The sequence below is a fragment of the Alligator mississippiensis genome, chromosome 13 (assembly GCF_030867095.1).
Source record: "Alligator mississippiensis isolate rAllMis1 chromosome 13, rAllMis1, whole genome shotgun sequence".
NCBI classification, from domain to species: domain Eukaryota; kingdom Metazoa; phylum Chordata; order Crocodylia; family Alligatoridae; genus Alligator; species Alligator mississippiensis.
Genome location: NC_081836.1, coordinates 10,755,839 through 10,782,608, shown reverse-complemented (window position 1 = coordinate 10,782,608; position 26,770 = coordinate 10,755,839). Strand labels below are relative to the sequence as shown.

At 49.2% G+C, this 26,770-nt stretch overlaps 1 protein-coding gene across 3 annotated transcripts in view; it reads right to left on the bottom strand.

Moving 5' to 3' along the window:
* The window catches only part of TMEM201 (transmembrane protein 201), a 44,793-nt gene that overhangs the window by 15,730 nt on the left and 2,293 nt on the right, over positions 1-26,770 (bottom strand). For 2 of the 3 annotated variants that reach the window (XM_019493840.2, XM_059716524.1), the window contains exons 2-6: positions 17,137-17,253; positions 16,715-16,909; positions 11,718-11,894; positions 10,630-11,021; positions 9,814-10,017 (exon numbers count right to left, since the gene is read on the bottom strand). In XM_019493840.2, the coding sequence (XP_019349385.1) occupies positions 9,814-10,017; positions 10,630-11,021; positions 11,718-11,894; positions 16,715-16,909; positions 17,137-17,253 (1,085 nt within the window). Of the gene's footprint in view, positions 1-9,813; positions 10,018-10,629; positions 11,022-11,717; positions 11,895-16,714; positions 16,910-17,136; positions 17,258-26,770 lie in introns of all 3 variants that reach the window. The other variant, XM_006276315.4, reaches the window with a different exon arrangement.

The following is a 26,770-nucleotide window of genomic DNA, read 5'->3' as shown; positions in this document are numbered from 1 at the left end:
GTGTTATGCATACACGTAGGTGTTGGTGGGTTTCTTTTTAAAAACAATATGTTTAAAAATTTATCATAAGAAAAAACAGGTTTTGTTTTACATAAGACATCCTCCACCCCAAGTCTGGGGTCTTTGACAGGAATTTGATATAACGCCCACACCATTACAGAAGCAACCAGGCGGAGTGAGAAGCTCTTTTTAAATGATAAGACCAGTCCTTCACAGTAGGATGGGCTCTGCCAAGACAGAAATCAGAGCAAGTCCATAATAAACACCTATTTGTATGTTTAATCCTATTGGTTAAACCCTCATTGCAGTCGAGGGATTCAAGAAAGCAAGCAGCTTCAGATCAGAAGCATGCAGCCCTCTTCAATGAACACACATGAATGGTCGTGAAAAAAAATCATCCATGTCAGAAAGGTAAGATACCCCCTGCACACCAGCGGTCACAGCAGTGAGGGGGGCAGTCCCATTCAGCCCCGTTTTCAGCTGGGTCAGCTTTGCTTTCCCTCCTGCTGTTCTACATTTTGGGGCAAAGGGTCCGACTTGAGGCAGCTCTTTGCTGCGCCTGCACACACAGAACCAACCCGGCTCTCCAGCTTTTGGAGACTACGGCCTTGGGGAACTTTTACAGGCAGCCGCTCACCACCACAGTTAAAGGCTACTATGCCCAAGCCTATGGCTAGGGCTTACAAGAATATTTGGAATAGATTTCTCCATTTCCTTCCCTTAGGCGTTGCTGCTTGACAGTCTCACCATCCCCTAAACTGCAGTCAGAAGCTTCTGTTTTCCCACACAGCTGAAGCAATATCTAGAGGAATCATTTATTATGAACAGGAGCTTGCTAGCAAAGAACCAGAGGATCCGAGCCAGTCCACCGGTGCATCAAGAGTTTCATGCTGACCAAAGGCAAGGTCAGAAGAACGCCTAGTTTTGACAGGCTCTGAATAAAGTCAAGCCTTCCATCAGCTGTAGGTCATCCAACGTAACTCTGTGTTCGCAAAAGCCTACCCATTCTACACTGCACCCGTCTCTTTTTCACCATCCAGCAATACTTGCTTTCCAGGCCATGATGGGGAGAGCTAGGCATGGCTTGGCAGCTAGAAAAGCAGCCTAGCATGGATACTGGGGAGATCATCAACTGGATTTAAGAAATTTTCTGAAGCAGATGCAGAAGGACAGTCTCATAACCCCTCCACAGTGGGCCTAAAACATGAGAAGGTAGGACACAGCTGTGACTGTTGCTCTCTGGCTCGCCCTAGAGTAACAGCATCCACGGCTGCAGACTATGCTGCTCCAAGGTGCTTGCAAGCATGCAGAGCTGGGCACAGATGTACCAATTGAGGGGGCAGTGGCGAAAAGTAAAATAAAAAGTCTCTGGAGTCAGACAGCTGTTGGAAAGTCAAGGCCCGGCAGCCGTTTATTACAAAACTTGGCATTGTGAACATGATTCGGGCATCATGATTAGTGTTTACAATGCGTAGGAAGGTACTAGACAGTTAGCCACAACTCCGCTACATAGATATTTCCAAATAAAATGTTAAATAAAGCCGTTACGTGACATGGGACAGTACGCGGCCCTGAAGAGCCACCTCCCCTTCTACCAGGCCTGTTCTATACCAGAGCCTCACCTCAATCCAGAGCAAGGGCTGCAAAAGGCCAGCTTTCAATCTCATCCGAGGCAAACTGCACGGGACAGTACCTCTGCTCCTGACCAAGAGACAGGAGTGGTCACTGCTAGGAGGTGATAACTGTACTAGATCCATGGGTACCCCATTTATCTGACCACTTTAGGTGTGGAGGGGTAGGGTGGAAATAGAGGCCAGGTAACCTGTTGCGTGAACATGCTTGGTCTGCTGGAAGCAGCTGGGTACAACCCCCTTTCAGCTTTCATCCACCCTAGTATAAGTGATCCCCAAAAATCTCATTGCCCATGCAAGAGGATTCCTTTTCCCTGAAGTCACCTTGGTTTAGGAGCCAAGGGGAGCAAGAGCATGGCAAGAAGCCCTCACTCCACCCATGACAACCCACCCAAGCACTAGAGGGACGCTCCATAGGGATTTTTAGCCTCCCACCCAACCAATTGACCTAGGTGGGTAATGTCCACTTGTTTCCCCTTCCCTTCCAGTCCACAAGCCTAGCCATGCTGGAGTGGCACACATGGGGTGGGACAATGCCACTGGGCCTCTCCCGTGCCCCTTTGGAGACCTCTCCAGTCCAGCAATTGCTCTGCATGGGAGGAGTACACTTCAGAACCGAGCACTGTCCCCTTAAAGAGAGCACCTGCTATTACTGTGCAAGCGTGAGGCGTGACACCTGCAAGGATCACACCTGTGGTGTGCATGCTGGATGGTGGGCACTGACAAGCAGCACTTGGACACTGAACCACCCCCACCAGATGTCATGAACAAAAAAAAAAAAAAAAAAAAAAAAAAAAAAAAAAAAAAAAAAATCCCCAAATCTGGAGCAAAGGACACCAGCTATAATATATAATAGAGCATAAATAATTCCTCTACATACACATCCATATGCATCAGCTACTGTGCCTAACAGGATTATCAGCGTCACACAATTTTAGTGTACTTTAAAGCAAGAGCACAAGTTTAAATAAAAACACACCAGCATAAAATATGGTCTTCCCCTCCCCTCCCTATCCCAACACAGCCAGTTCTGTCCACTAGCCCGGGGACAGCAGACTCAAGAAAGGAAGGGAAAAGTGGGAGATAAATACGCCAAGATTAAAACCAAAAGGAGGTCAGTTTCCATGCAAAGATTTAAATAAAAGGTTTCAGGAGGAGATGGGGAGGGGCTGAGGGGGTCTCCTCTGCTCCAAGTCCCTTGCTCTCCCTGCCTTCCCTTGGCTGGGTCTGCAAACCACTTGGAAATAAAGCACCATCCAAGTATCCCCTCACCCCAAGCCAGGCTCACTGGTAGGTAATTCAGGACAAGAGTGCTGGCCGCTCTGTCCTAGCGCACAGCTGTTGGTCCCAAGTGAGGCAGGGTTGTGTAGTGTTGAAGTTAGTGTCCAGGGAATGCCTCTCTCACCAATCAGACCATTGCAGCGGTCACTGCAGCTGCCCAGGCTGCGACACTGCCTTTGGACGGAGGTGCTGGACCTCACCTCGGTGCTTGCGCAGAGCCAGAAGCAGAGTCCGTCCACCCTTCTGTAGGCAGCAGGCTATGCTCCAAGTGAAGCACAAAGCTCCTCGCCTTCCTCCCCCCTGCACAGTCACAGCATCCTGCTAATAAATACCAGTCTTTCCCCACCCCATTTTGTAGGCCCGAGCTTGGATCTGCTGGTGTACAGCAGCTCCAATCCAGACACCAAAAAGGGGCTGTGGAGAGACACACCTGTGCCAGCAGGTGTTTAAGCCAAGAACTGCTCTACTAGCGATTAAAAAAACCCAGCAAAGACCTGGAGACCACCACAAGCTTTCCCGCGGCTCAGCTACTCAGGCTAAACTGAGGCACGACAGGAAGCTCGAGATGAGCAAAGCACCTTGAGTACTGAGGTTACAGTGTGGCCGACTGTTAGGAACAGACTAGAATGACCCTACGACAAGGCAGCAAGATATATTTAGTAGACCACAGGAAGACACTTCCCCTCCCCCTAAAAAAGTCAGTATTTTTGCAAACAGTCAGAATACTGACTGGCTGGGTGCCAGATTTAATCGCATCCCCTTCTTTTATTGCCCCAAACAATCCGATTGAGGAATATTAACCGGCTCTGCACCAGTCAGCTTCTGAGAGCATCCTGCATCCAAGAGCCGACAAGATAGGCAAGAAGGGCAAAAGGAAAGCAGAACAGATCAGTGCTTGACAGTGACAGAGATGAACCACTTTGCAAATCACACTATAGGTTGTTATTTCTCGCTACCTTTTAGGACTTGATTTTTAAAAAAAAAAAAAAAACGTGACTTGGCAGTGGTGCACACCTGCCGAGACACCCAGGGTCATGACAGGAAGGTGACTATCACAGATTCTTTGGTGTTCCTGACAAGCTGCTTGCTGGCATTTTCTAAAAGCCTGTCTTGCAGTTTGAAGCTTGACAGACAGACACAGACAGACAGATAGTTAAAAGCACCGTGCGCTCTGCCATCAGCCCAGCCAGACCCCGAATTAGCTCTTAATACCCTGACATGTGAAATCATCGTGACGGGGTATTTCACGCTGTCTGGGCGTTTCAGTGATTAACTTCAGGGAGATTTCACGCTTCCTTGCTGGTGGTTAACATGTTAGCAAGAGCAAGACATTTTGGCCACCTGCAGTTTTTATATAGATTGGCACCAACTGTACAAATATTTCTGTAGTAGTATCTACATGTCAGCTCTTCTTGGTTATCTTACTGGCCGCTCGTTCCTGGTTTTTAGGGTGTGCACGTGCATGCATGTGTACACACACACACTCACGTGCCACAAGAGCTCACAGCAAGGTAACAAGCAAAGTTGGGATCTGGCGTGACTGATCTTTAAGCAATGTGACCCTTCCAGGCATGCAGCATAAAGCTTTCTCCAGAGAAGAGCTGGATGCAGGTGCATAAAGGTCGGACACATCCATGGGGAAAGAAATGAGGGCTGTGGCACAGAGAAAAGGGAGAAGGTGTGGCTCAGAGCAGGACATCTGCCAGGAGACTCAGGACCATATAAAGCCTTAGTTGAGGCGTGCCATTGGACCTATTAGCCCCAGGAAGAGAAGTGGGTAAAGAGCCTGTGAAGGCATTTCTGCTCCAGCTGCCACTGAACGTCCCCATGGTACCAGGAAACGAACAAGGCTGTTGCTTGGAGCGAAAGCTATAGAGAGAGGCACTTGCCAGAACGGTTTCTACTGCCTTTGCATCTCCTATCCAAACTACCTCCTGCTGGGAGGATGCATTGCAGGTTCTCGTGCCTTTTGAAGGAGCCATACAGGAGAAGTCAAACCTCTTCCAAGGGGGCAGGAGGAGGCCGTATTTGCCCTGCAGAAGACTGCAAGCAGCAACAACCTGCTGGAAAAGCCTGTGCCCTGCAGTGGGCCAAGTGCAGCTGTGGGAAAATGCCTCAACAGCCATCTTGGCATCACTTCAACCCCCCGTGATGTTGGAAGAGATGCCAAAAAAGCAGCAAAGATCTGTCTCGCTGGAGCAAGGAGGCTTTTTACTAGCAGCTAACCCTTGTATCAGCTGTTGAACCTTTGGGACCACCAAGATGACCCATTCTGCTAGCTCTGAAGTTGTCAGCAGTCTGGTTTCCTGAAACTAAATCAGTATATTCTTTTAGCACAAGATTTCTGTACATCATGGCCTTCTCCCAGGCACTCAGGCTACTCCCAGGCACTACCAGCTGACTGTGGGCCAGTCCTGTTCAGAGAGGGAAGTCTCTACAGAGCGCACACCCTGAGAAACAGGAAAAGGAGAAGCAACCTTGAGTCCAGAATGTGAAAAGCTTTTCGGCCCAAGATAGTTGCTGTGCACACACCTGCAAAATGATAGATTCATAGAAGAGTTCACTGCCACCACTAGAGAAGATGGGTCGGAGCAAATGAGCACTTCAGCCTCCCTAGCCCATGTGCCCTGGCTGCTATGAGGCTTTCCTCACTCTGACCATCTCATTCCTCATCCTTTTCAGGGGGCTAATATACCAAGTTGCCCAGTCCAGCTCTGCTTATATCTATCCAAGTGCACCGATGCTGTCTGCCCACTGGGCTGCCCTTCCCCCAGGTACCAATGTGATGGAGGTAAAAGATGGACTGCACACAACACCACAGGCTGGGCTAACCCATCTGCAGGGAATGACAGCATCTTCATACCGACACCCTGTGCTGCTCTGGGCTCAAAAGCTCATTAACCCTGATCCAGGTGGTCAGGTGCAGATGGGTACAGACTATGCCAGACCAAGTTCCTTTAAGGGCCAGAGTAGTTCAAGACTGCTATGAATTAAAAAATCCCAGAAGCTTGAGTTGAACATCAGTGGCTCTAGTCAAATATCCCAGGCCAGAGCAGTTAGACCCTTCTGGAAACACCCCCCACAAAACCAAAAATGCGCTTTTTATACAAACGATTCCCTCCCCCAGAGTCCCACCAAGGATGCTAGGCAAGTCTATTGAACCTAGGTGGTGGCATCAGCTTTAGTTGAAACTGTGGGATAACAGAATTAAAAATAAAAGGAGAGACTATTCACGTGGCGGCTTGCTTCAAAAAAGTATTCCACTTGAGACCCAAAATGGTCACCTTCGGCCAACCTCATGAGATGAGACAAGCAAGCTGGGAAGAATGGAAAGTAAATGTTTAACAAGGTGAGAACCAAAGGGAAGCTTAGCAGGTAAGGCAGCAGCAGGGTGCAAACTTGAGGGTTTTGGCGCACAGACTTTCCTGGAGATCCTGGAAGGTGTCCAGGAAAAGAGAAGAGAACATAGTGGCTATTGAATGAAATACAAGATACTCAGCTAAACAGAGCTTAAGTCTTGAATGCATTATTTGCAGAATGGATAAGCCAGTATTGCATTTAATTTAGTTATGTGTTATCACATGTTTTTGCCCAAGCCAGTTACAGTCTACCATTAATTGATGGATTTGCCTATTTTAGACCAAGCAGTTCATCTGGAAATGAACACACTAGCACTGGCACCGATATGAAGGTTGACAAATGGTCTAAGACTAGGTAGAGTGAGTGGACAGGTACCTCGTCCTGTTTTATTTATTAGAAATAAGACTTCTTTCACTAGACTCCATTTTTAGAGGTGGGAGGAAGCAAGATGTGGGGAAACACACTTGCAGTGAACCCATGTGCCTCTTCACAGCAGGTACTTTGAAAAACAAATCCTTTCATTCAGACTTCCAGCTTCATGATTGCAATAAGACCAGTTGCCCCTAACTGGCAGTCAGAGAGCTCAAGGACTGAACAGGTAATAGAAACTGGGTTTGTCAACCTGGCAGGTGACCCTAGAGGTGAGGGTTGAAAAAATGATGGCAAGATTGAAATGAAAAGCCTGGCTTTGTGCACATGAAGATCTACAGTTTTCAAGCCAGCTCCACTCATGGGCACTAGAGTTGTGGGGCATTTGGACGATACAAAGAAAAGGCACCTGGAACATGATGTTACCCAAAAGCACCAATGAAATATTTCTGCAAGAGACCCCCTCCCCCCCCCTCCGCCCCGGTAAGTAGGTCTGTGCACCTACTTCCTGTCACCGCATGTTGCTTCAGGCCTGTGTGACAGCCAACTAAGCTATAGGCACGTAACTGTTTCTAAGGTACACCTACACATGCACTTTACTGCAGAATTGACTAATTAGCTCCGCAGTAAAGCAACACAGCCCACATGTGCGCCAGTATTAGGATACAGTAAATTAACTTCATCATAGGATAGTACTGTTGGGGACAATACTATGCTATAGCAGAGTAATTTACTCTGCCAAAACGCACGTGTAGACAGTGACAGGGGCTGGCTGGGGCATGAGGGTGCTAGCCCCACACCACTGTAGCACCCTTGTACCCCAGCTGGCCCCTCCACTGCTGCCACCCCAAGCCTGGGGCTGATCCTCCGGGCTCCCTGTCAGCTCGAGACTACTCCAACCTGGCTCAACGTGCTGCTGTCCCAGGCACACATGCAGATGCTGTGCCCGAGACCAGTTGACTCTGGTGCAAACTGCGCTGGAGTTTATTGCATCGCCCTAACTGCATGTGTAGATGAACCTCTATATTCCAAGCTGGATTCACTTGGACTTGGCTTCCTGCTAACAGATCCCCATGGGACACTATCATGGTGAACACTACTTGAAGAAGAACTATAGCAAAGAATTAAGTAATTAAGAACATTTGAGAGCGTTTCCTTCAGTTCCCCTGGTCTCACAGCTTTGCACAGAGCCTGGGTGGGAGACCCAGATACTTCCAGGTGGGAGCTCTGTTCAGACGACTTAGCATGCATCAGGGGAGAGCGCTCAATGAACAAAAAATGCATGGCAAGTACAAGAACATTTAATCTGCACAAAACTATTAGGGTGGCAGCACTGTACACGGCTCTGTAACTAAAATGCAGAAGCAGAAGCAACACTTTAATAAGCGGAAGATCCTAGAGGACGTTGCAAATCCCTTTTTAAAAAAAATCTGCTCTACTCCATGCCTATGCTTAGATTGGAGAGCAAATGCAGCATTACATGTCATCCAGTGGAGGAGACCCTGGAACATCTAACCTGCGAATTCCAACAGACTCGTTTTGCAAACACCCAAGCAAATGAAAGTTCCTCCCTTCCCCGCTGTCCCAATCACTAGCTCTCCAACGATTTCATGGAGCGACCTGTAGAAACAAATGTGGAAGCTACATCCTGCAGACTCCCCTTTTTGAGAAGGCAGGCCTCCCTTGCCATGCCTTCACACCCCCCCACAAGCACCTGGGTAGCACAATGGAGCCCAAATCTCATTTCCCACCCATTTTGCTCCACCACCCTGAACTCCACCCACACGGGGATCTCCTCCAGTCCGAGGCCCCGAACGCAGAGGAAGACACGGATTGGAGTAAGGCTGTACATGGTGACAAAGGCTGAAAGCCTATTCAGTGAAGCACCATCTAGCTGCCAGCAGTGGCCAGGGATTGGGCTCACCTCCGTTAGCAGAAGCTCTGCCCGCAGATAGCAAACACCATCACCCAGCTACCAGGGTGCACTCACCCCCCGTGAGTACAGTTGCTCTACAGGGCTCCACCGCAGAAGCCAGTACACCCATGTAAGGCAACAGTTGCTGAAGGGTCTACAGTCAACAGAAGGTGTGGTAGTGTTTTCACATGCCCCCTGCCAGCAAAAGCCTTAGTCCACTCAGCAGAGGTGATGCAAGTGCTGGCAGAAAGGAGGACATTGCTGCCACAGAGAAGCTCTGGGTGAGGTCCTCTGCAAGCCCAATTGTAGGGCTACAGGAACAGAGGAAAGGGCAGAGGCATTTCTCACTGTACTTGTTTAGATTTTCTTTAAAAAAAATAAGCACGCAAGTGTGGAGAGCAGCTCTGAAAGAGCTGAAGATTTTGCACCAATTGAACTACCTGAGCTAAAAAAAAAATATTATATATATAAAAAAATTCTAAAGCACCTCTAAAATGATTAACAGTTCCAGTAAAAGCACCTAAGGAGCTCTTCCTATTTGTGGTACCAGCTACTGCACAACCGCAGAGCAAAGGGCATGACGATAAGTAAAGCTATGCAATGGAGGGTGAGTGGAATTAGGTTATCTAACAGTTGCCTCCGTTTCCCCTCCCACCATGTTCTATTTGGGATCAGCCATGCAGAGGCAGGAAAACGAGCTGGAATCCAGAAGCACATTCCCATCAGCGTGAGGTAAAAACGCCTGGTGCCATCAGGACACTGAACATGGCACTGCCACTGGGAAGAGGAGGGCAGAGGATCCCGCTGTGACTAGCTAGATGGACGCGCAGTGAGCAGAGCTGGGAGGACAGCAGCACCCAGAATCTCTTTGGCTGGAGGAGCTGAATGGGGATGAGGCTGTGTTTATGGAGCAGTCTGTGAAGCAGCTGTTGGAAGATTTGGTTTTTGGGGGCTGGATTTTCTGCACCACTGATGCAGGTTTCAGGAAGAGGGAAGATGGAGGCAGTAGGAGCAGCTTCCTCAGCTGGTGCCAGTGGCAGAAATGCTACAAGCAGCCGGCTTGGTAGGAAGTGAGAGCAGAAAAAAGGAGGAGGAAAGATCTTCACTGTACTTCTAGGGAAAAAAAGGGAAAAAGAAAAAGGAAAGAAAAAAAAAAAAATAAAGGAGGGAAATAAAAAGAGGAGACAGAAGCACCAGTCGCACAGAGTTCACAAGGCTTTTTCCTCCTTCCCCCAGCGTCACTGCTCTGGCTCTGACCTTCGGGGCCGGTATCTCCGCTGGCCTGTTGATTTCCGCGTGGCCACCGCTGCAGTGAAGCCCACCAGGCAGCACAGGGACGTGGTGCCGAATTTAGCCGTGTCCAGCCAGGTGGGCACATCTGTCTTCAGGTACTTCTCCACCACGTGCAGGCCCATCAGCAGGAACCACAGGACCGAGGCAAAGGCATCGATTCTCCGGAGCCTGAAACAAGGCAGCACGTAAGAGCCAAGACACCTGCAAACCAGTCACCCAGACCAGAGACAAGCACGGCTCCAGCATGTTACTGTCCCAGCCACTTTGCTTTCCTGTAGTTCACCAGCCTACAAAGAGGTTTATTTGCTCCTAACAGTTCAGGCCATGGTTACATTAGGATTATCTAAGACCTTCCCCTTTGTCTCACAACCTTTACCCTAAAGAGGGCCCTTTGCACCCTCATTAGCACAGTGGGAATCCTCTCCCACAAACTGAGCACTACATGGGAGACCTCACCTGAAGCAGCCACCACTAGCCCACAGACGAGGAACACTTCCTAGTACTGATCATCAGAAAAGTGGGTCTCTCATCATCCCCTTTTGTACAGGGGATGCCCACGGTGGAGCCAAAATAGAGCTCAGTTCTCGACTCAGTTGGCTGGGTGGACAGCTAGTAATACAAGTGGAAGGCTCCAGTCCTAGCTTTCTGCTAAGCCACAAAGCATGAGATCACAGCAAAATGGGGCCACTATAAAAAGAAAAAAAAAAAAAAAAAAAATCAGCACCCATCTGGATCTCAAGAGGTCTTCTGATGGGACCCGAAACGCTGAGGTGTGCTCACCTGATCCGTCCAGCCAGGAGCATGGCTAACATGCAGGTGAGCAGCCCAAGGACGACAACTGCCATCTGATGGTTCCTCCCGTACCTCCAAGCAACGCTCAAGTTCTCCACCATCTGCTCTGGCAGCAGGTGAAGCAGCTCCCACCACCTTGTGACCTCCAGAAGGGTGCTGTTGTCCGAGGCTGTTGCTGGGCTCCCTCCAGTCATGTTCCCAATGGCCATCGGGCCAGAAGAGATAGGAGCAGGGGGTGCAATTTTGTGGGAAAAGGGGTCGCCTGGCCCATACAAGGCCAGCAGGACAAGGAACATACAGCTGAGGAAGGCCAGGAACCGTAAGACTATCACCTGAGCAGGGGTGGTCACAGGTGTGGAGGAAGATGATGAGCAAAAGGTCTGCAAAAAGATGAAGGATAGTGCCCTTTGGTTACCAACAGAATGAGGTGGGTGGCACCTGTGAAGGGAGCTTGCCAGACAGTTCTGCACTGACCTGACCTGGGGGAGAGCATTTTTGCTATACTGTACAGGACTGCAATAACAAGGGGGGGGGGGGGGGGGCTGAACTGAGGAGTAGGGGATTCTAGAAGGTGAAATCCATCTTCATTGCATCTACCCCCTCTTCACTCTGCTCTTGTTTCCCCGAATCCTGCCGTCTTCACGTGTCCCTCTTCCTATCATTCCTTCCCACTCCTCACCGCTATCCCCCCTGCTCTTCTCATGGTGCCCCACTCCCAGCATTTGGTGATGCCCCTCAAAGTGGTGCCAATAATAAAAAGGGTCAAGAGGCCTTGAGGGCACAGCTTGGTTTCAGCCCCTCGCCTGGCACAAACAAGCTTACACTCTCTCAGCCTTTTGCAGGCAAAGGGGGAGTTCTACTAAGTCAACTCAAGACCACATGCTAGACCCATGCCCAGCTTGAGCCAGGAGTGATGTTTCTCCTCCAGCCCTGGCACTCCAAGGCTTAAAACCCCATCCCATCACAGCTCCCAGCGCTGACACCCTCCTCCTACCCCACCCGATTCTGGGGCTGTACATTTGGCAGGGCCCCATTGACCACTCTCCTCCATCTGCTGCCCACCTTCCGCCACGTACCTGAGCAAAAGCCTTGTCAGAGTCACGGCGCTTGAAGTGGTGGCTGAGCAGCAGTGCCCGGAGCTGTCGGTTCTGGTGTTTAATGTAGTATTCCACAGCGGCCTGGCACGGGCGGCACAGCTTGTAGGTCTGCTCCAGATGGTGCTTATACACCTCAATCTCGTCATCATATTTACCCTTGGGAGAGAGGACAGGGAAGCAGATGAAGCTTAACACGCCTGCTATCCATGCAGACGCTGCGCTTTAACAGCACCCTGGCACCAGGCCCGAGTCCTGGCTCAGCTGGGAACAAGACACACAATCCACAGGAAAGGTCTCTCCACTACAGCATCCAAGGACACACTGATGCTGCAGCTAAAATGGAGGATCAATCTCTGCCGTTACACCTGGGGTGGCTGAGGTATCCCCAAGTCTGATAGCAGGGCCCTAGCAGGTAACCACCTGCTCAGGCCCCCATCCCCAGAGAGCAACAAATAGCCTCCTCCCCAACCCTGGCTCTACTCAGAAGCTGCCATCAGCACAAACGCCTGGCTTGCATCAGCACAATAAATCATCGTTTAATCAAAAATGCCCGTGAGGAGGGCGCATTTATCACAGTCACTGGAGCGGACACATCACTCATCACAGTGGTTCCCAGGGGGCTTTCAGCACTATCTCCGCTCCCAGGCTGCGCTGGGACCCTTGCCCTGACCCGTGTTGAAAGAACCACTGCCTGCCAAACATTTCTCCTGTCCTGATGAAGGGAAGCCAGGATGGGGAGGGTCACAGCACATGTCCTTATGCTCTTCTTGAAGATTTTAATGGGTCCTGTAGGATAGGGTCCTGTCTTACCCTTATAGCTCAGGGAGAGAGCAACGGGAGTTTTACCCTGTTGCTACCCTGCAAATCCTCCACTTGGGGTTGAGCAAGTGGAGCCACCTGAGCACTCCCTCCTGTCTGTGGGAGGAAAGCTTCCCAGGCGCAAGGGATCCTCTCTGGGCAGGTTTTCAGGGTAGGGAGGAAAAACAGGAATAGCAGAGGTTAAGTGCCTTGTTCAGGGTCAACCAGCACACCACGCTAACGCTTAGGAAGTCTGGGGGACACAAGCACCTTGGTTCAAGTAGCCTGAGAAACTGGGAGGGAAGAAGAGCAAAGAAGCAGGGGATAAGGGAAGAGCCAGTTTGGGTCCAGATGTCTTTCCAGAGGCCCAATAGAGGGAGTGCATTTCTCCCCAAATGGTTCAGAGCACAGCACTGGGCACCCCAGTAAGCTGGTACTCCCAGCCAGGACAAGGCAGCCTGCTTGACCAGCCATGGCTTCAGCTTTAAGGACGATTCAAAAACAACTGCACAAAGCACCCCCAGGCAGCTCCCGAGCTCTGGTTCCGCCTCAGCTTTGTTCCTTGCTCCTACCATCGCCTATAGATCTTACTGGAGCTGTCCTACACACAGGTGTGAGGTCCATAAGGTGTAGTACTCCTCATTTGCAGAGCAGGGAGGCTGCTGCAATTCAGAGCGGTCAGGCTGGGGTTGGCATTTATCCCCATACCAGGCCAGGTCTGCACAGGAGATGAGCTGGGATGAGCTCTCCCTCTTCTGGCACAAAGGCAAAATTGCACAATACAAACAGCGTCAAGGGTCAGAGCTGGGAATATGGGGCAGCAACCTCAGCCTTCTGCCACCCCTTCTCCAGCTGGAGCTTGATCCAGGGTGCTCCCCCTCGCAGGCACTGCTGCAAAGGCTTGGGCAGCAGGGGATAGAGTTCCTGGGTGGTCCAGGGTTTTTGGTTATAGCCGTGTTGGTCTAAGGACATAGGCATGCAAGGTTCTTTGGAGTAGATTATATCTTTTATCAGGGGTGTACTTGGTCTGATACCAAGTATTACCAATAGGTAATCTCAAGAAAATACCAATAGGGGTGTACTTGGTCTAAAACCAACTTGGTCCCAGTTGGTCTAATAAAAGGTATCATTTTGGAACCAAGAGTTCTAGTTTTTGTGTACATCTTTTATTAGATGAACTGAATAGTTGGAAAAAAGTTCATAGCAAGCTTTTGGGTGTAATCACCCTTCTTCAGACATAGGAAGTCTCTGCTGGTCTGGGGCTCCAAGGAATAAGAGAAGCTAAAAGTGTGACAAGATGTCAGTGAGAATGTAAATAGGTAGAAATTAGGAAAAACAAAAAAGGTAGAGCAGGGAAGGGAGGGAGGGGGAAAGAAAGCAGCAGGGTGGTCCAGAGCACTCAGAGAAAATGAAAGATTCACATGAGCAGGCCTTTCTCCAAGCAGAAGGCAGTGCTACCCATGGGACAGGGAGTCAGCATGGGAGAGAGGAGACCTATATCCCATCTCTGCTTCTCCTACCAGTGCACAGTTTCACCCTAGACCGGTCACTCGCCCACTCGCTGCACTGCTCAGTGGTAAAGGGGGGTGACAAGGCTTCTGTTGCCTATGTGCTTTTAAAGCCGAGATAAGTGCAACAAAACTGCCCTGAGGGCTCCACAGTCCTCCTTGGGAAGGCTTTCACTCCCACCTGGGTAAAAACAAGTGTCTGGCAAGATGCACAGCAGCAGCAGGAGTTACTGAGCAGTCCTGTTATTTTGGGAGGAAGCACTGTATAAGGATAGAGCCATTTCACATGCAGACCCAAGGAGCATAGCTGGTGTGAAAGCAGCAAATTAACAGACAGGGTGAGACGGATAATATCTCGGCTACCATGTAACAATGGCTGCTGTTTCAGGAGTGTGTGGACAGAACCACAAGACAAATCCAACCACTAAGAAGCCGCCCAAAGGCATCCTTACTCAGGATGAACAATGAATTTAAATTAGCTCCCTGGCAGACATGCTGATTAAGCAGGTCCCAGTTACATGAAAAAGGCTAGATTCGAGCACTCCCACCCCCCAGCAAAAACAATCCTCCAGCCTGGCATCTCTGTTGCAACCTGGGGTAAAGCCAAGGCATGGAAGAGGTTGAGAATGAGACACTTCACAGGGATGGAGTTATAACAAGGAGAAAGCCCTTTACCCATCTTTGTACCACCCTCTTTATGCAGCAAAAGGAGCACTAAGGTAGATTCCTCTGAAGTCACTCAGCAGCAAAGCTAAGAGCAGCTCTAAAGGCTGACCCCTCGTTGCCGTACAAAGGCATGGAGACGAGCCAAATGCTCCTAGGAGAAGAATAAGCTGGATGATATTTTTATCTAACCTTGGCGCCAAGATGACAGCAGTTCAGTTGAGGCCCCATTGAACAGAACACCAGGCTTGAGGGCTGCCACAGAGTTGTTCTACCCAATGCATCCCACAAGCTAAGCAGCAAGAAGCATGCTCAGTACCCAAATGGGAAGCCTCTGAAGGAGATGCAGGCAGAACTCTTCCCTCAGAGACTTTGGTTTTGTGCCGGTACAGTGCTGTTTTTCATATGAGACTAAATACTTAAGTCCCAAGTATGATTTTGATCCCAGAGTGATTCATGTTGAGCAGGTGAGGGTATTGGCTCTGGTTTCTGGGCCATACTGTAATATGGGCAATTAAATTCTTTCCATCTTGAATTCCCCTTGCCAATTCCAATCAGACCTGCAATTGTTCTGCGTTCCCACTCTGGCTGGTTGCACTGTGCTGCTGCACGGTTAGGCAGATGCAGCATTTTGCCCTCTGGCAGGCTGAGGGATGATTTCCTTCTCCCTTCCCCATTCTGCAGGGAAACCACGTGATCCGTGAAGCCCTGCACAGAAGGCTGTTGAAGCACAAGTATTAAACAGCAAGTTCAAAGAGCTACAGAAAAAATGAGGCCAAAGGGATTGACTCGAAGAAGGATTAAGAGGAGTATGTGCAGGTCAGCTAAACGACTGCTGAAGGCGAGGGGAGAGGCTGCCAGGCTCCAACACGGGTAGGATGAGAATGCCAAGGTGGGGGATAAGCAAGGGGTAACTGGGAGGAAATGGAAAGAATTTGGCTGGCAGAATTAATAAAGGATACTCACTTCTCTGTCAGTAGAGGAAGAAAGAGGTTGGGGATTCTCAGCCAGTGGATTACAAGCATCCTGTCCTTTCTATATTACTAACTGGGGTAGGAACAATGGTTCTGGTAGGGAGCCCCTGTACTGTGGCAGCAACAGAAGCACAACAGTCTGGGTCACTTCACTTGATCTTAGCCCACAGAGGCCGAGAAGCAAGCAGATACTCCAGAAAATGTAGAATAGAAAACAATGCTGCACTTGGAGAGACAGCCTCCAGGGAAGCGACCAGGTTCTCCCATCTCTGGGCTCAGAATATGAAGGAGGTAGAGGTTCAGAGTGGGTCAAGTTTGTTTTAAGCTACCACAGCAGAGAGGATCCCTCCTAATACAGGAGGCGAAAAATGGTGCTCTCCAAGGAATGTCTTGCTCGCTGCGTTCCACCTCAAGGGGGACCTGTTTGACTGTTCATCCGGGACTCTGCCGTCAGAGTTCAGTTTTTTCAAGGCCTTGGACAAAAAGCTCTTTGTGTATGTGGGGCAGAGTGAAAATTCCCTGTCTGCATCATCACCCGGTTGCCATGGCATCCCAAATAGCTGGGGCAGGCACTTCTTGCAGAGACACTGCCAGCTGTGCTCCTGCTTTGAGTCAACGGGGGACAAGTTACCTGCAGGGCAGGGACGAGGCCAGAAACAGGCCTGCTGCCCAGCGGGTGTAATCCATGGAGGAATCCAGGACAAGGACAGCGGGACGGCAATTTAGAGACTGCTACAGTAGACATGCTGAATGCTGTCCTTGAGGATCTAATCAATAGAGAATAAGCCCTTCAGAGCCACGGCACATGTCACTCCTTGGAGACGCAGGAGGGGGTGGGAGAGCCAACAGATGGGGTCTTGGTATTTCAATCATCTTACAGCTGCCCAGAGCTTATCAAAACCTTATCGGGATTAAAGGCCACCCTCCACCCACTGAAAGAGAGCTAGAACGCCAGACGTGTTCATGGTCCGAACCAGGGACCAGTCCACAGGCCCCACAAAAAGCAGGGGAATCTGCCCAAACCAACACCTACCTCCTCCCGGGGCGAGAAGGATGCCAGCTGCTTGATCTTCATGGTCTGGTGGTTGTTGCATTTCTTGCACAGCAAGAGCTGGCTGCTCACCCACTGCTGGGGCTTGGTGGGGTCGCAGAAGGTGGTGGCACCTGACACAATATGGTTCAGGTGCTCCATGTACTGGGCAGGGATGGGCTTGTTGTAGTCTCCATTCTGCCAGGAAGCAAAGGAAGAAAGTGGTTAGCTGGTAAATCAGAGCCAGGTGTCCTCTACACCCCCCCCCCCCCCCCCCCGCTGAAGTCACTTGGCTTGCAATAGATTGGAGCCAGGTTGTTCCAGCCGGAGGTTTGAGAATGCTGCTGGCCCCTGCCCTACCCTATTCAGTAAGAGCAGGGAATAAAACAAGGGCCAAATTGGAGGAAGTAAGACTAGTGCAGTACCTCTTGGAAGCCATTGTATTGCTCGCAGTTGGGGCAGTCCCAGCAGTTGCGATTCCCGTACGGCACCACTGTGTCCTGGTTACAGAACCAACAGTTCACGGTCACATGCGTGGGCTTCTTCCTGTCAGAAATAGAAACAAGATGACATCAAACAGAACAGCTACTTGGACAGGAAGATGCAGGAGCATGCATGTGCATGGAGCCGGCAATCCTCATCCCATGTAGCCTGCAGCAGTTAGGACCTTAGGGAGCCTTCTTGGGAAGGGGTAGGAGGCTTAACTAAGGTAATTCCTGCCAAATGCTGCTTTGTGCTAGATGTGCTATGCCTTGCCCAATGCCTTTAGCAAATACCTTGTTATTTCTGCACCCAGCACTGCTTGTGAAAGTGCCTAGTGTCAGTGAAACCCAAGGGTGCAAAACAGCACCTGAATAGGGGACAGAGTCCTGATGCTGTGCTGCTGTTCCTGTGGGAATGAGAAGCCTGGTTGGTATCAGAAACTGTGGCAAGAATATCGTTCCCTAGAGCCACGTGCAACGTAAAATAGGCCTATTAAGACTGGACTAGGGATTGTGCTACTGCCCACACTATCATGCCACATTAAAGGGATGTGGACAGGCGAGTCGTCCCAAAGTTCAGGCACCGTGAACAGTACCTTTCACATTGCACTGGCCAAATGAATTGGCAAGAACGACTGAGGTATTCATAGGTCTTCTCTTATCTCTTTGCAATATTTCAAGCAACTCAAGAGCCTCTCCCACTGAAAGGATATTTACATGTAGAGGTGCACCAATACATCAGTCCCATATCAGATCAGCACTGATAAGGAAAATTGACAGTTCTGGCAACTGGCTTTTTATGGCTGATGTGGCCAATAATGTCGCTAATAAATGCCCCGTGCATGTGTGCAGCTGCAGTGCAGCACGCAGACGGCCAGGAGCGCAGCCCGGCAGCATGGAGAGCAGCTGGGTCTGGCTAGTGAGTCTGTTGTGAGAGAAGGGGTGTGAAGGGGGGGCAGATTGAGGCCCCATGGTGAGGGAGGGTGGGACTGGGGCAGGCACTGCACAGCCAGGGTGGGGTGCAGGACAGTCATGAGCGGTTCATCTGGAGGGCATGGGGATGGGATGGCAGCTCCCACTGCTGCATGTACACCATGAGGGCATGGGGGGCATGGCCCCTGGATCTGTGTACAGGGTGAGGGTGGGCTGCACTTGGGGTGGGCAGTGGCGGCACCGAGAGAGGGGGTTGGAGAGGCTATAGTGATTTTTTTGGGCGACTGCAACCCCCCTCGTAGCCCCCTCTCAGCACCACTGCTGCTTGCCCCAAGTGCAGCCCAGCCCAGTCCCTTGCTGGAAAAGTGCGGCACCATCCTGGCCCCAGCCCACACTGGCAGCATGTCCTTGCTCCACATGCAGATCTGGGGCCCCCCCATGCCCTCCTGGGGTGCATACAGCAGCTGCCCTCCCCCCCGACAAGCCACTCGTGGCTTTGTCCCACGCTCCATCCTGGCTGTACAGCGCCTGCCCCTGCTCCACTCCCTCCCTCACCATGGGGGTCTTAATCTGCCTCCCTCCAACCCCTTCCCTCCCCCTTTGCCCCTTCCTCCACAACAGACTTACCAGCCAGATGCTGCTCTCCAAGCTGCTTGGCTGCATATTGGCAATCAGATCAGTATTGGCTGATATGGCTCGTTAAAAATAAATAAATAAATAAATAAATAAATTGTCCATCGGTATTGGCCCCAAAAAAATCTCTATTGGTGTGACCCCACTTACAATGCTTTGGGCCAAACTGTGCACGAGAACCTGCAAATGAGACTGAAAGGCATGAAACCAGCTAGTTCAGTGTCATCATCACCCAAGCAAAGAGATGCAGGAAAGAATCAAGACATAGCATGCAGCGAGAAGGCCAGACTGCTAGGGCTCTTAAAGCCAAGGGAGCACAGATCTTTACTACCAAAGCAGGCAGGGACAGCTATGAACTATCCTGAAGTACCCTCTTGCATGGGACATGCAAGCTTTGCATTCATCATCAGGCCCAGTTTTCTGCCAGCAAAATAACTCTGCTACTCTGACAAAACAAAAAAGAGCTCACAGGCAGGGCAGACTGGCTGGCACAGTAACACACTGGCATTTTATACTCCTCTGGGAAGCTGATCTTTAAATCTGTGTGAACACAGCACAAAACGGACTGCTCTATTAACTGAGATTCTTCATCCACAAATCACGCACAAAGTGTTGCTAGATGTGTATGGAGAAAGGGCGCCCTGTATCAACGCCTGCTTTGGAAGCAAAGGGGGAGTTGATTCTCCATGCTCTCTTCCACTTCTGGTCTCCCCACCAGTAAAAAACACCAACTGTTGCTGGGCTCTGTCCCCCAAGGAACTAGACTGAGACACAGCAAGCTTGTATCACAATTTACTTTTAAGGGTCATAACTTCCCATAACTACACTTCTGTGGCTAAGCTTGAATCATCAGATAAAGAGGGAAAGGTGCTGCACCCTATCACCCTGCATCCTTCCAGTACTCCTATTTTACCCTAATCCTATTAGAACAGGAACCACTACAGGATAAATCTCCTTCATGAGAAGACTGTGCCAGACAGTGGAAAAGGTTGTATGCAGGCTTCCCACTCTGGCAAGCCACTTCATCAGGAGAGGAAGCTTCCCTACAGTCCAAGGCAACACAATTTAGTTACTTGGGTTTATTAATACCCTCTAACCACATTCGGAGGGGAGGGACAGCTGGTCAAGCAAACACCCAGGAACTCAGTATAGCAGCTGTCTAGAGTGACAGGGCCAACTGCGATGGAGTCAAAGATAGCACTATGCCACGCAGCGCCAGTGCCCTCACTGGACAGCTCCTCCGGATGAGCTCCCCACCATGTGTAGGAATTGCTCGTGTGACAAGTGACTCCTGCTTGGATATAGAGGTCTCAGTGTCTGCGGTTCTATTTTATCCTCCAGGGTCAACTCCTAGCAGCCAATGTCAAATGCAGCCAAAGCAGAAGCAGCAACTGGGCAGATGAGCACAGCCAGGGGCCAGAACTCAAAAAATAATGGTGGCAGCTGTAGCTCCCTTGAGTCGAGAGCAACTTGCCAGGCTCTCGCTCAGCAGAGTCTTCTCTGCCTTTGCAGCATTTGGCGGAGGGGTGCTTTGTGCTTCGGTCCTGACAAGCCCTGGGCGCTCACGTTTACCTCCCAAATCTGGGTGCATGACATTATCATGAAGGTGTGCATAACATCACCCATTGCCACAGGACCTGCACATCTCTCAAGTGAGTCCATGGGACACAAATCTTGAATTATTAAATCCATCAAGCATTAGTTGGCATTGAGTCTATCAACTAACAGCGTAATCCTTCACTCCAGGCTTCCTCTTGGGGGTTGAAATCCCCCCTTACCACCTTGAAAAATAGAAATAAGGAGAAAAAAAAAAACAACAAACAAACCCAACACGGTTGGGCCAGACACTAAATGCATGTGATGGTCTAAAAGGAAAAGGAGGGCAGGTTTGGTTGTTGTCACACTCCACTCCTGCCATCCCACCTGGCCAGCCAGCCAGGTTGGTTTCCTTTTCACTGCTGACCTAACAGCTGTCTGGGGGGCTGCAAAAACATGGACCGCAGCAATAAAAAACAGATGAACCTGAAGGCAGAGCAATCGCAGCAGCCAGGGGAACAGAGGAGTCAGAAAAAGGCTCCAAGGAAGAGCTAACGAACACGGGAAGCAAATAGGGTCCAAGATGAATTGACTTGGGTATAGAAACCTTAAAGAAGTAATGAGGGTGCTGTTAGACTTGCTCTGGGAGGGCATTTGGGACCTCATGAAGCAAGACTCCTTGCCTTTTACCCAAAAGCAGAACCTTAGGTCAGAGGGCAGGCCTGGTTAACCTCCCTTTCCTGGATCCCCCAAAGCAGCTCCTCTGGAGTCCCGAATGCTCCAGCTGCCTCTGACAAAGGATCATGCCAATAAACGCAGTGCCAGCAGCCAGCCTACATCATGCTTATAAATGATCCCAGAATCCTAACACCAGGTCTCTGCCAGGAGATCAGGGCAGATCTTGTCCATTTTCCTACCTTTGCTCTCCCTTCAGTCTCCTGTCCTGTCCATCTTTTTTTCCCTCCACTGCTCTGCCCAGCAGACATGGCCAAGCCAGACAAAACCAGGGTTCATACAAACCAAGGAGCTCTCTGGTCTACTTGGGCAGCATGTCACAGGTAAGACTGCTGGGATTGTAATGCAACTCATCGTATTAAAAATTTCCATCTGCTTCCTGTTGTCAGGAATGGTTCATTAAAAAATAAAAGGCACACAGGAGACTTCCGGGGGGGGGGACACTTGGGAAGCTACGTGGGGTTGAGAGGAATCCCAAAGAAGCAATATTGAAATAGCTGCTCATTACCACCAATTCCTGCTGGACAGCAAGAGATCAAGAGAGCCTGGGATGAGCGTGAAGGACAGGGTCCTGCTGCTAGACACGTCTATCTGGGGCAAGAGTGTCAACAGAATGATATCAAGGGAGAGCTCCAGCCTTTAGAGTTTCATTTCCCCACCAGGCCCGATGATATTGCTTCTAATCAGGGAACTTCAAGGTGAAGTGGACTTTGCTTCAGAGGCAAGTCAAGCTGCTGGAACAAAGTCATGCCTTATACCAAAATGGATAGATCTTGCTTTGAGGATGCATAATCTACTCTAGGGCAGGCCACAGATGGGACAACAACCACCTCCCCCCCAAAAAAACACCAAGAGGCTTAAAAAAAAAACAAAACAGACCCCCCCCATGTTCTCTAAGGCCAGATTTTCAAATTCTCTTTTCAACCACAAAGGATAGGAGAATCCAACCCACTGAACTGACTTATGCCCATGCAACTCCAGCCCTGCAGTTGTACCAAATATTATGAGAGCTGGCAAAAGCTGGAGACAGAAAACGGATGTTGGAAGTGCAAGTGTGTAGCCTCAATCCAGCTCCCACAAAACCACCAGCACGAGAACAACTTAATGGCTGCCTCAGAAGAATGTAGAAAGATTAAGAGGGCATAAGATGGAGCTATCCTCTGAATCCTAGAGGGTGGTCTCTCCAGGAGAGCAATGAAATGCACCAGTAGGTGCAAAGACATTTCCCTATACTCACTTCCTGCTTCTCAGCAAAGGAGTCTTACTTGGGCCGGCATAAAGGAGTCTTCTGCCACTGCAAGAGCCACAAATGAGGATGCAGTTGAAGTTTTACTGAGAGTCCTGGAACTTTGCTGGCAAAATGCTGCTGCCCAGAGGAGGCCTTATCTAGCTGGCAGGGGTATCAATGGCAGAAAGGATGTGGCAGAGTGCACAGGCGACTGGTAGAGGGGGCACAGGGGGAGGGGGGCATGTGCCCCCAACTTGGCACTGCTCAGAACAGGGCAGTTTTTTTGCTGCGTGGGCCGGCAGCATGTTGGTGGGGGGCGGCACTAAGCCGTGGCACAGAAGGATGGGAGTGGATATGGCATTTTTGGCCGGCCCCTGGGCCCACACACAAATTGTGCCCCCACCAGACCCAGGAAGCACCAGGCACCTCTGGCAGGGTGGGTTTTAGCAGTTGAGAGTGGATACAAGCTCCCTGGGGTGCTTGAGGCATCCTTTACTAGCACGGATGAAAGCCTGTTCCACCATATCTTTGTTGTTACTGGTACCCACAGCAGTTTACTTATACTAACCCTGGTATACTAGTATGTGTTACCCTCATTCAGCTGTGCAGCTACACTGCAGTAGGGCAAAGTGCCAAGGAAAGGATTTCATCTGCTTCTAGCCCCTTACTCTATAATGCCACTAATGCTAAAAAAAATGTGCAGGCACACTGGAACATGAGTGTCTCCTGCTCCAACTGGATACTGCAGAGCAAATCAGGAGGGAGCAGACATCCGCCTTCTGAGAAAAGGCAAGCAGTAAAAGAAATGCTGTCCTTAGACTCCCTGGCCCGCTCTTAGATTTGCCAGCATCAGCAGCAGTACAGGATTAAATGCTATTCCTGTGGGAATAGCCATTCTGGAAATCCAACTCCCACAATCATACTTCCTGCTCTTCATTAGCTTCAGGAAAAAGGAACCATTACACAAGGTTAAAAAGCCACCCGCCCTTCACCCAAAGGGAGGGCAGGGCAAGGCTTTTCCATCTCCTCCTGCTTATCCAGAGAAGAGGCAATAATCTTCCCCTCAGTGATCCTTTAATTTATTCTGCTTGACTTCAGACTAAACACAGCTAACTATCTTCTGAAAAAATCAGGAGCTCCCCACCTCTTGAGAAGAGAGACCTGAAAGGATAAAAAGCTTTTCAGAGAGGCTGTGCTGGCAAGATGTTACCTCCCACCCTGTAAGCTAGCTGGCTAGACTGAAAATCTTAGAGGCTTCCTAAACTGGACAATTTGTAATTGGTGTGAAGATTAGTTAGCACACTTAAGCAACTCCAGTGGCACATTTCCCCCTCCCCGAGTCAGGCACAGCCCTCGGATGAGAGGATGAATGCTAAACTTAAATCCGTATTCTCCAGCTCCGCCTCCGCAGGTTAAACTAGTGGGAAGCTCTCCCTCTTCTATAACAGGGAGGGTTAAAAGATACCCAAATCACTGTCTCTCACCAGTGAAAATGTGCATACAAATATAGTGGCTAATTTGGAGTCTCCTTAAAACAATCTTCCTTCTGCACCTCTCCAGCCAGTGCACCCTCACACACAGCCTCAAGATCAGCTCATAGGAGACGTCAAAGGTCAAACTGCTTTAGGAGCTCCCGCAGCATCTTTATTGTTCTTATTTATCAAGGAAGGTCAATAAGGTGGAGTTTCCCCTGCTCTTTATGTGCCTATAGTGTGCTCAGTGCCATGCCAGGCATAAAACAGTCCTTGCCACAAAGAATTCACAACGCCAGGCGACATCTTTTGTTACAGATTTAACTCGGGTTACCTGCACTGGAGACAGCACAGCCCCCCTGCAAAACATTGTGCCATTCACGTCTTCAATTGTCACTGTAAAGCAACATCATAAGCAACTGTCCAGTGGTGCAACTTAAAGCTTTTGCTAGCACACCCCAATGGTCCCGTCATCTCAAAAAGGAAGCGCTACCACCCTCAAACTAATATGCATGTATACATGTGGGAACAGGGGATGGGTCTCGATTTATGACCAATACTCGCAGCATCATTTTGAGTTACGAGTGAAAGATGAAGGCAGTCAAGAAAAGAAAGTGCTTCCAACATTAAGGGTTTAGCGACATTGATGCTAGCAGATATGGCTTCACAAACGGTCTTGCTGATAAAGTTCAAAATCAAGTCTATGAACAGAATAAGCTGCACTGGCACAAATATCAGGGACTTTTGCTAGTGTAATTGCAGCTATGCTAAAGTTTAGGAGTGTTGATGTGATGTTGCTGTGATGGTCCAGATGTGAGAAGCAAGAATTCTTGTGGGTGATATCATATTGGACCAAGAGTATGGTTGGTAGACACAGGCAAGTTGTCAGGTATCACAGTATCACAAGCCTGAGGAAGAGTATAGTCACACCCAAAAGCTTGCCTACGCTCAGTGTTGCAACGCCCTGGGGTGCCTTGAGAACCTTGCAAGGGTGTCAAACAATGTTAACACTGTCAGGTGTGCAAACATGATTTACAAGATTAATTGAGATCTCAAATAGGAATCCTTAGTGTTAAATCAGTGTTGACCTGTTGTGGACTTTGAGTTCTCTGCAACAGAAGAATTGCTTCATTATTTTTCTGTAGAAAAAAAAAAGAAAAAAAAGAATGAAAACTAAAATCTGGCATTTTCTGAGGGGTCTTGTCTAATGAGAGGTGCCTTGTGTTTAGACCAGTGGGTCTCAACTTTTTCAGACGAATCATACAGCTGATCCAATAAATGGTATCACCCACAAGAATTTTTGCCTCTCAGTGTAGGACTATGATTTTTCCTCCTATGAACTGAAATGGCTTCAATTCAGACAAGGCGTAAGTCACCACTTGGCTCTAATAAAACAATAGCTTTTTGACACAGAGAGATTCCACAATGCATTATTTCCTGCTGGAGACACGAGCACCCCAGATGTCACAAGCCAGTGACCAAATGCCATCCAATGGCAGACTCGATTCAACACTCCTTGTCCTAAATTTGTCCTCAGAGTCAAGTAGGGATGCAAACAAATCTCAACTTCCACCGGACAGAGTTATCTTTCCAGGGCTCATAAGAAAGAAAGCTGGAAATGTGACCTATGAACCTATACCTTGAGGGCTACAGACAGAGGGTTAAACTGCTCCAATCATTTCAGTGGGGCATTCACTGTGAAACCAGGGCTGCCCTCGTAGTGGCACAAGAGCAGCAGGGTTTTTAGTGTTAACAGCTCACCAAGGTGAATGGGGTCCTACCCACCTATATGATGGCCTCACTCCTCCCAAAAGAGGAGGAGTTACCATCACTCCTCCCAAAAGAGAGCTTCACCCATGTCTCTCCGCAAGTGTGCTAGGTTCTACACCTTGTTGTGACACTCCCCACTCCCTCCCCCACAACTCTTTCTGAGGCATCTCTACCTGTAGATTAAGTGGATGAAGGACCTGGTGCCCCAGGGCAAGACTGTTGTTCCTACAAGACTTGATGGGCCAAGAGCTTATTGTAGATGTGTCAGTCAGGGAACACGAGAGCCACAAGCCCAGCGGACCATGAATAGACTATGCCACTATTATGCCAAGCAGGGGCAGGGCTGTAGGGATCCGTAGGAAAGGATGCACCTATGCCCTGGCTGCATTTCAAAAAAGGGTGCTAAGCAGCAAGAGAAAGAGAGACCATTATAATACCAAGAGGACATACAGAACCTACAGGGAAAGTAGCTACAATAAGGATGTATTAAACAAAATGGACCAAAGAGTTGGACTCAAGGTAAGTCCACTCAGTTAAGTGACTTTCAGCATGATCGGGACAAGCGCAGCAGCGGTAAGGTGACCTCAGAGACAGATCCCCAGTACATTCGGTTTTCTCATTCTGGTCCCAAACCCATCAGCAAATCGCAGAAACATAATGAATTCCAGCAAATTAACTCTGCTTTGCAAACAAGTTTAGGAGTATAGGTTTGAATGATTTTTTTTTTTTTAAATACCAGTACAATCATTTAAGTTGAAACCGGGACAGAGATGTAAAGAGCTCGTCTGCCATGCAGTCATTGAGGAACAGCTCCATACAGTTTATTCTGGAATAAAAAGCTGCAAATACACAGTTGTTTCTGGACAGCCATAGTGCTACAAATTCACACCATACTTCCATTCAAACAACTTTCAAATGTTTATTCTGCTTCTCAGGTGCAGCTACCTAACATGATACAATCAGAGCTTGTAGTAGAGATGGTATCTTTTACATATTAGAGCAACAAAATTTCTTTAATTGCAAGCTTTCGGGCACAAACTCCCTTCATCAGGCATCGGAGTTTGATGAAGGGTGTTTGTGCCTGAAAGCTTTCAATTAAGACTTTTTTTTCAAAACTCTTGTTGGTCTAATAAAAGGTATCATCTGTACCATGAGCCCTGACTGCTTTTCCTCTAGGCCAACATAGCTACAACCTGGATATCCAATATGATGCAATGCACACCTCTGCCATCGTTAACCGGATTCACACCAAAATTGACTATACTGCCAT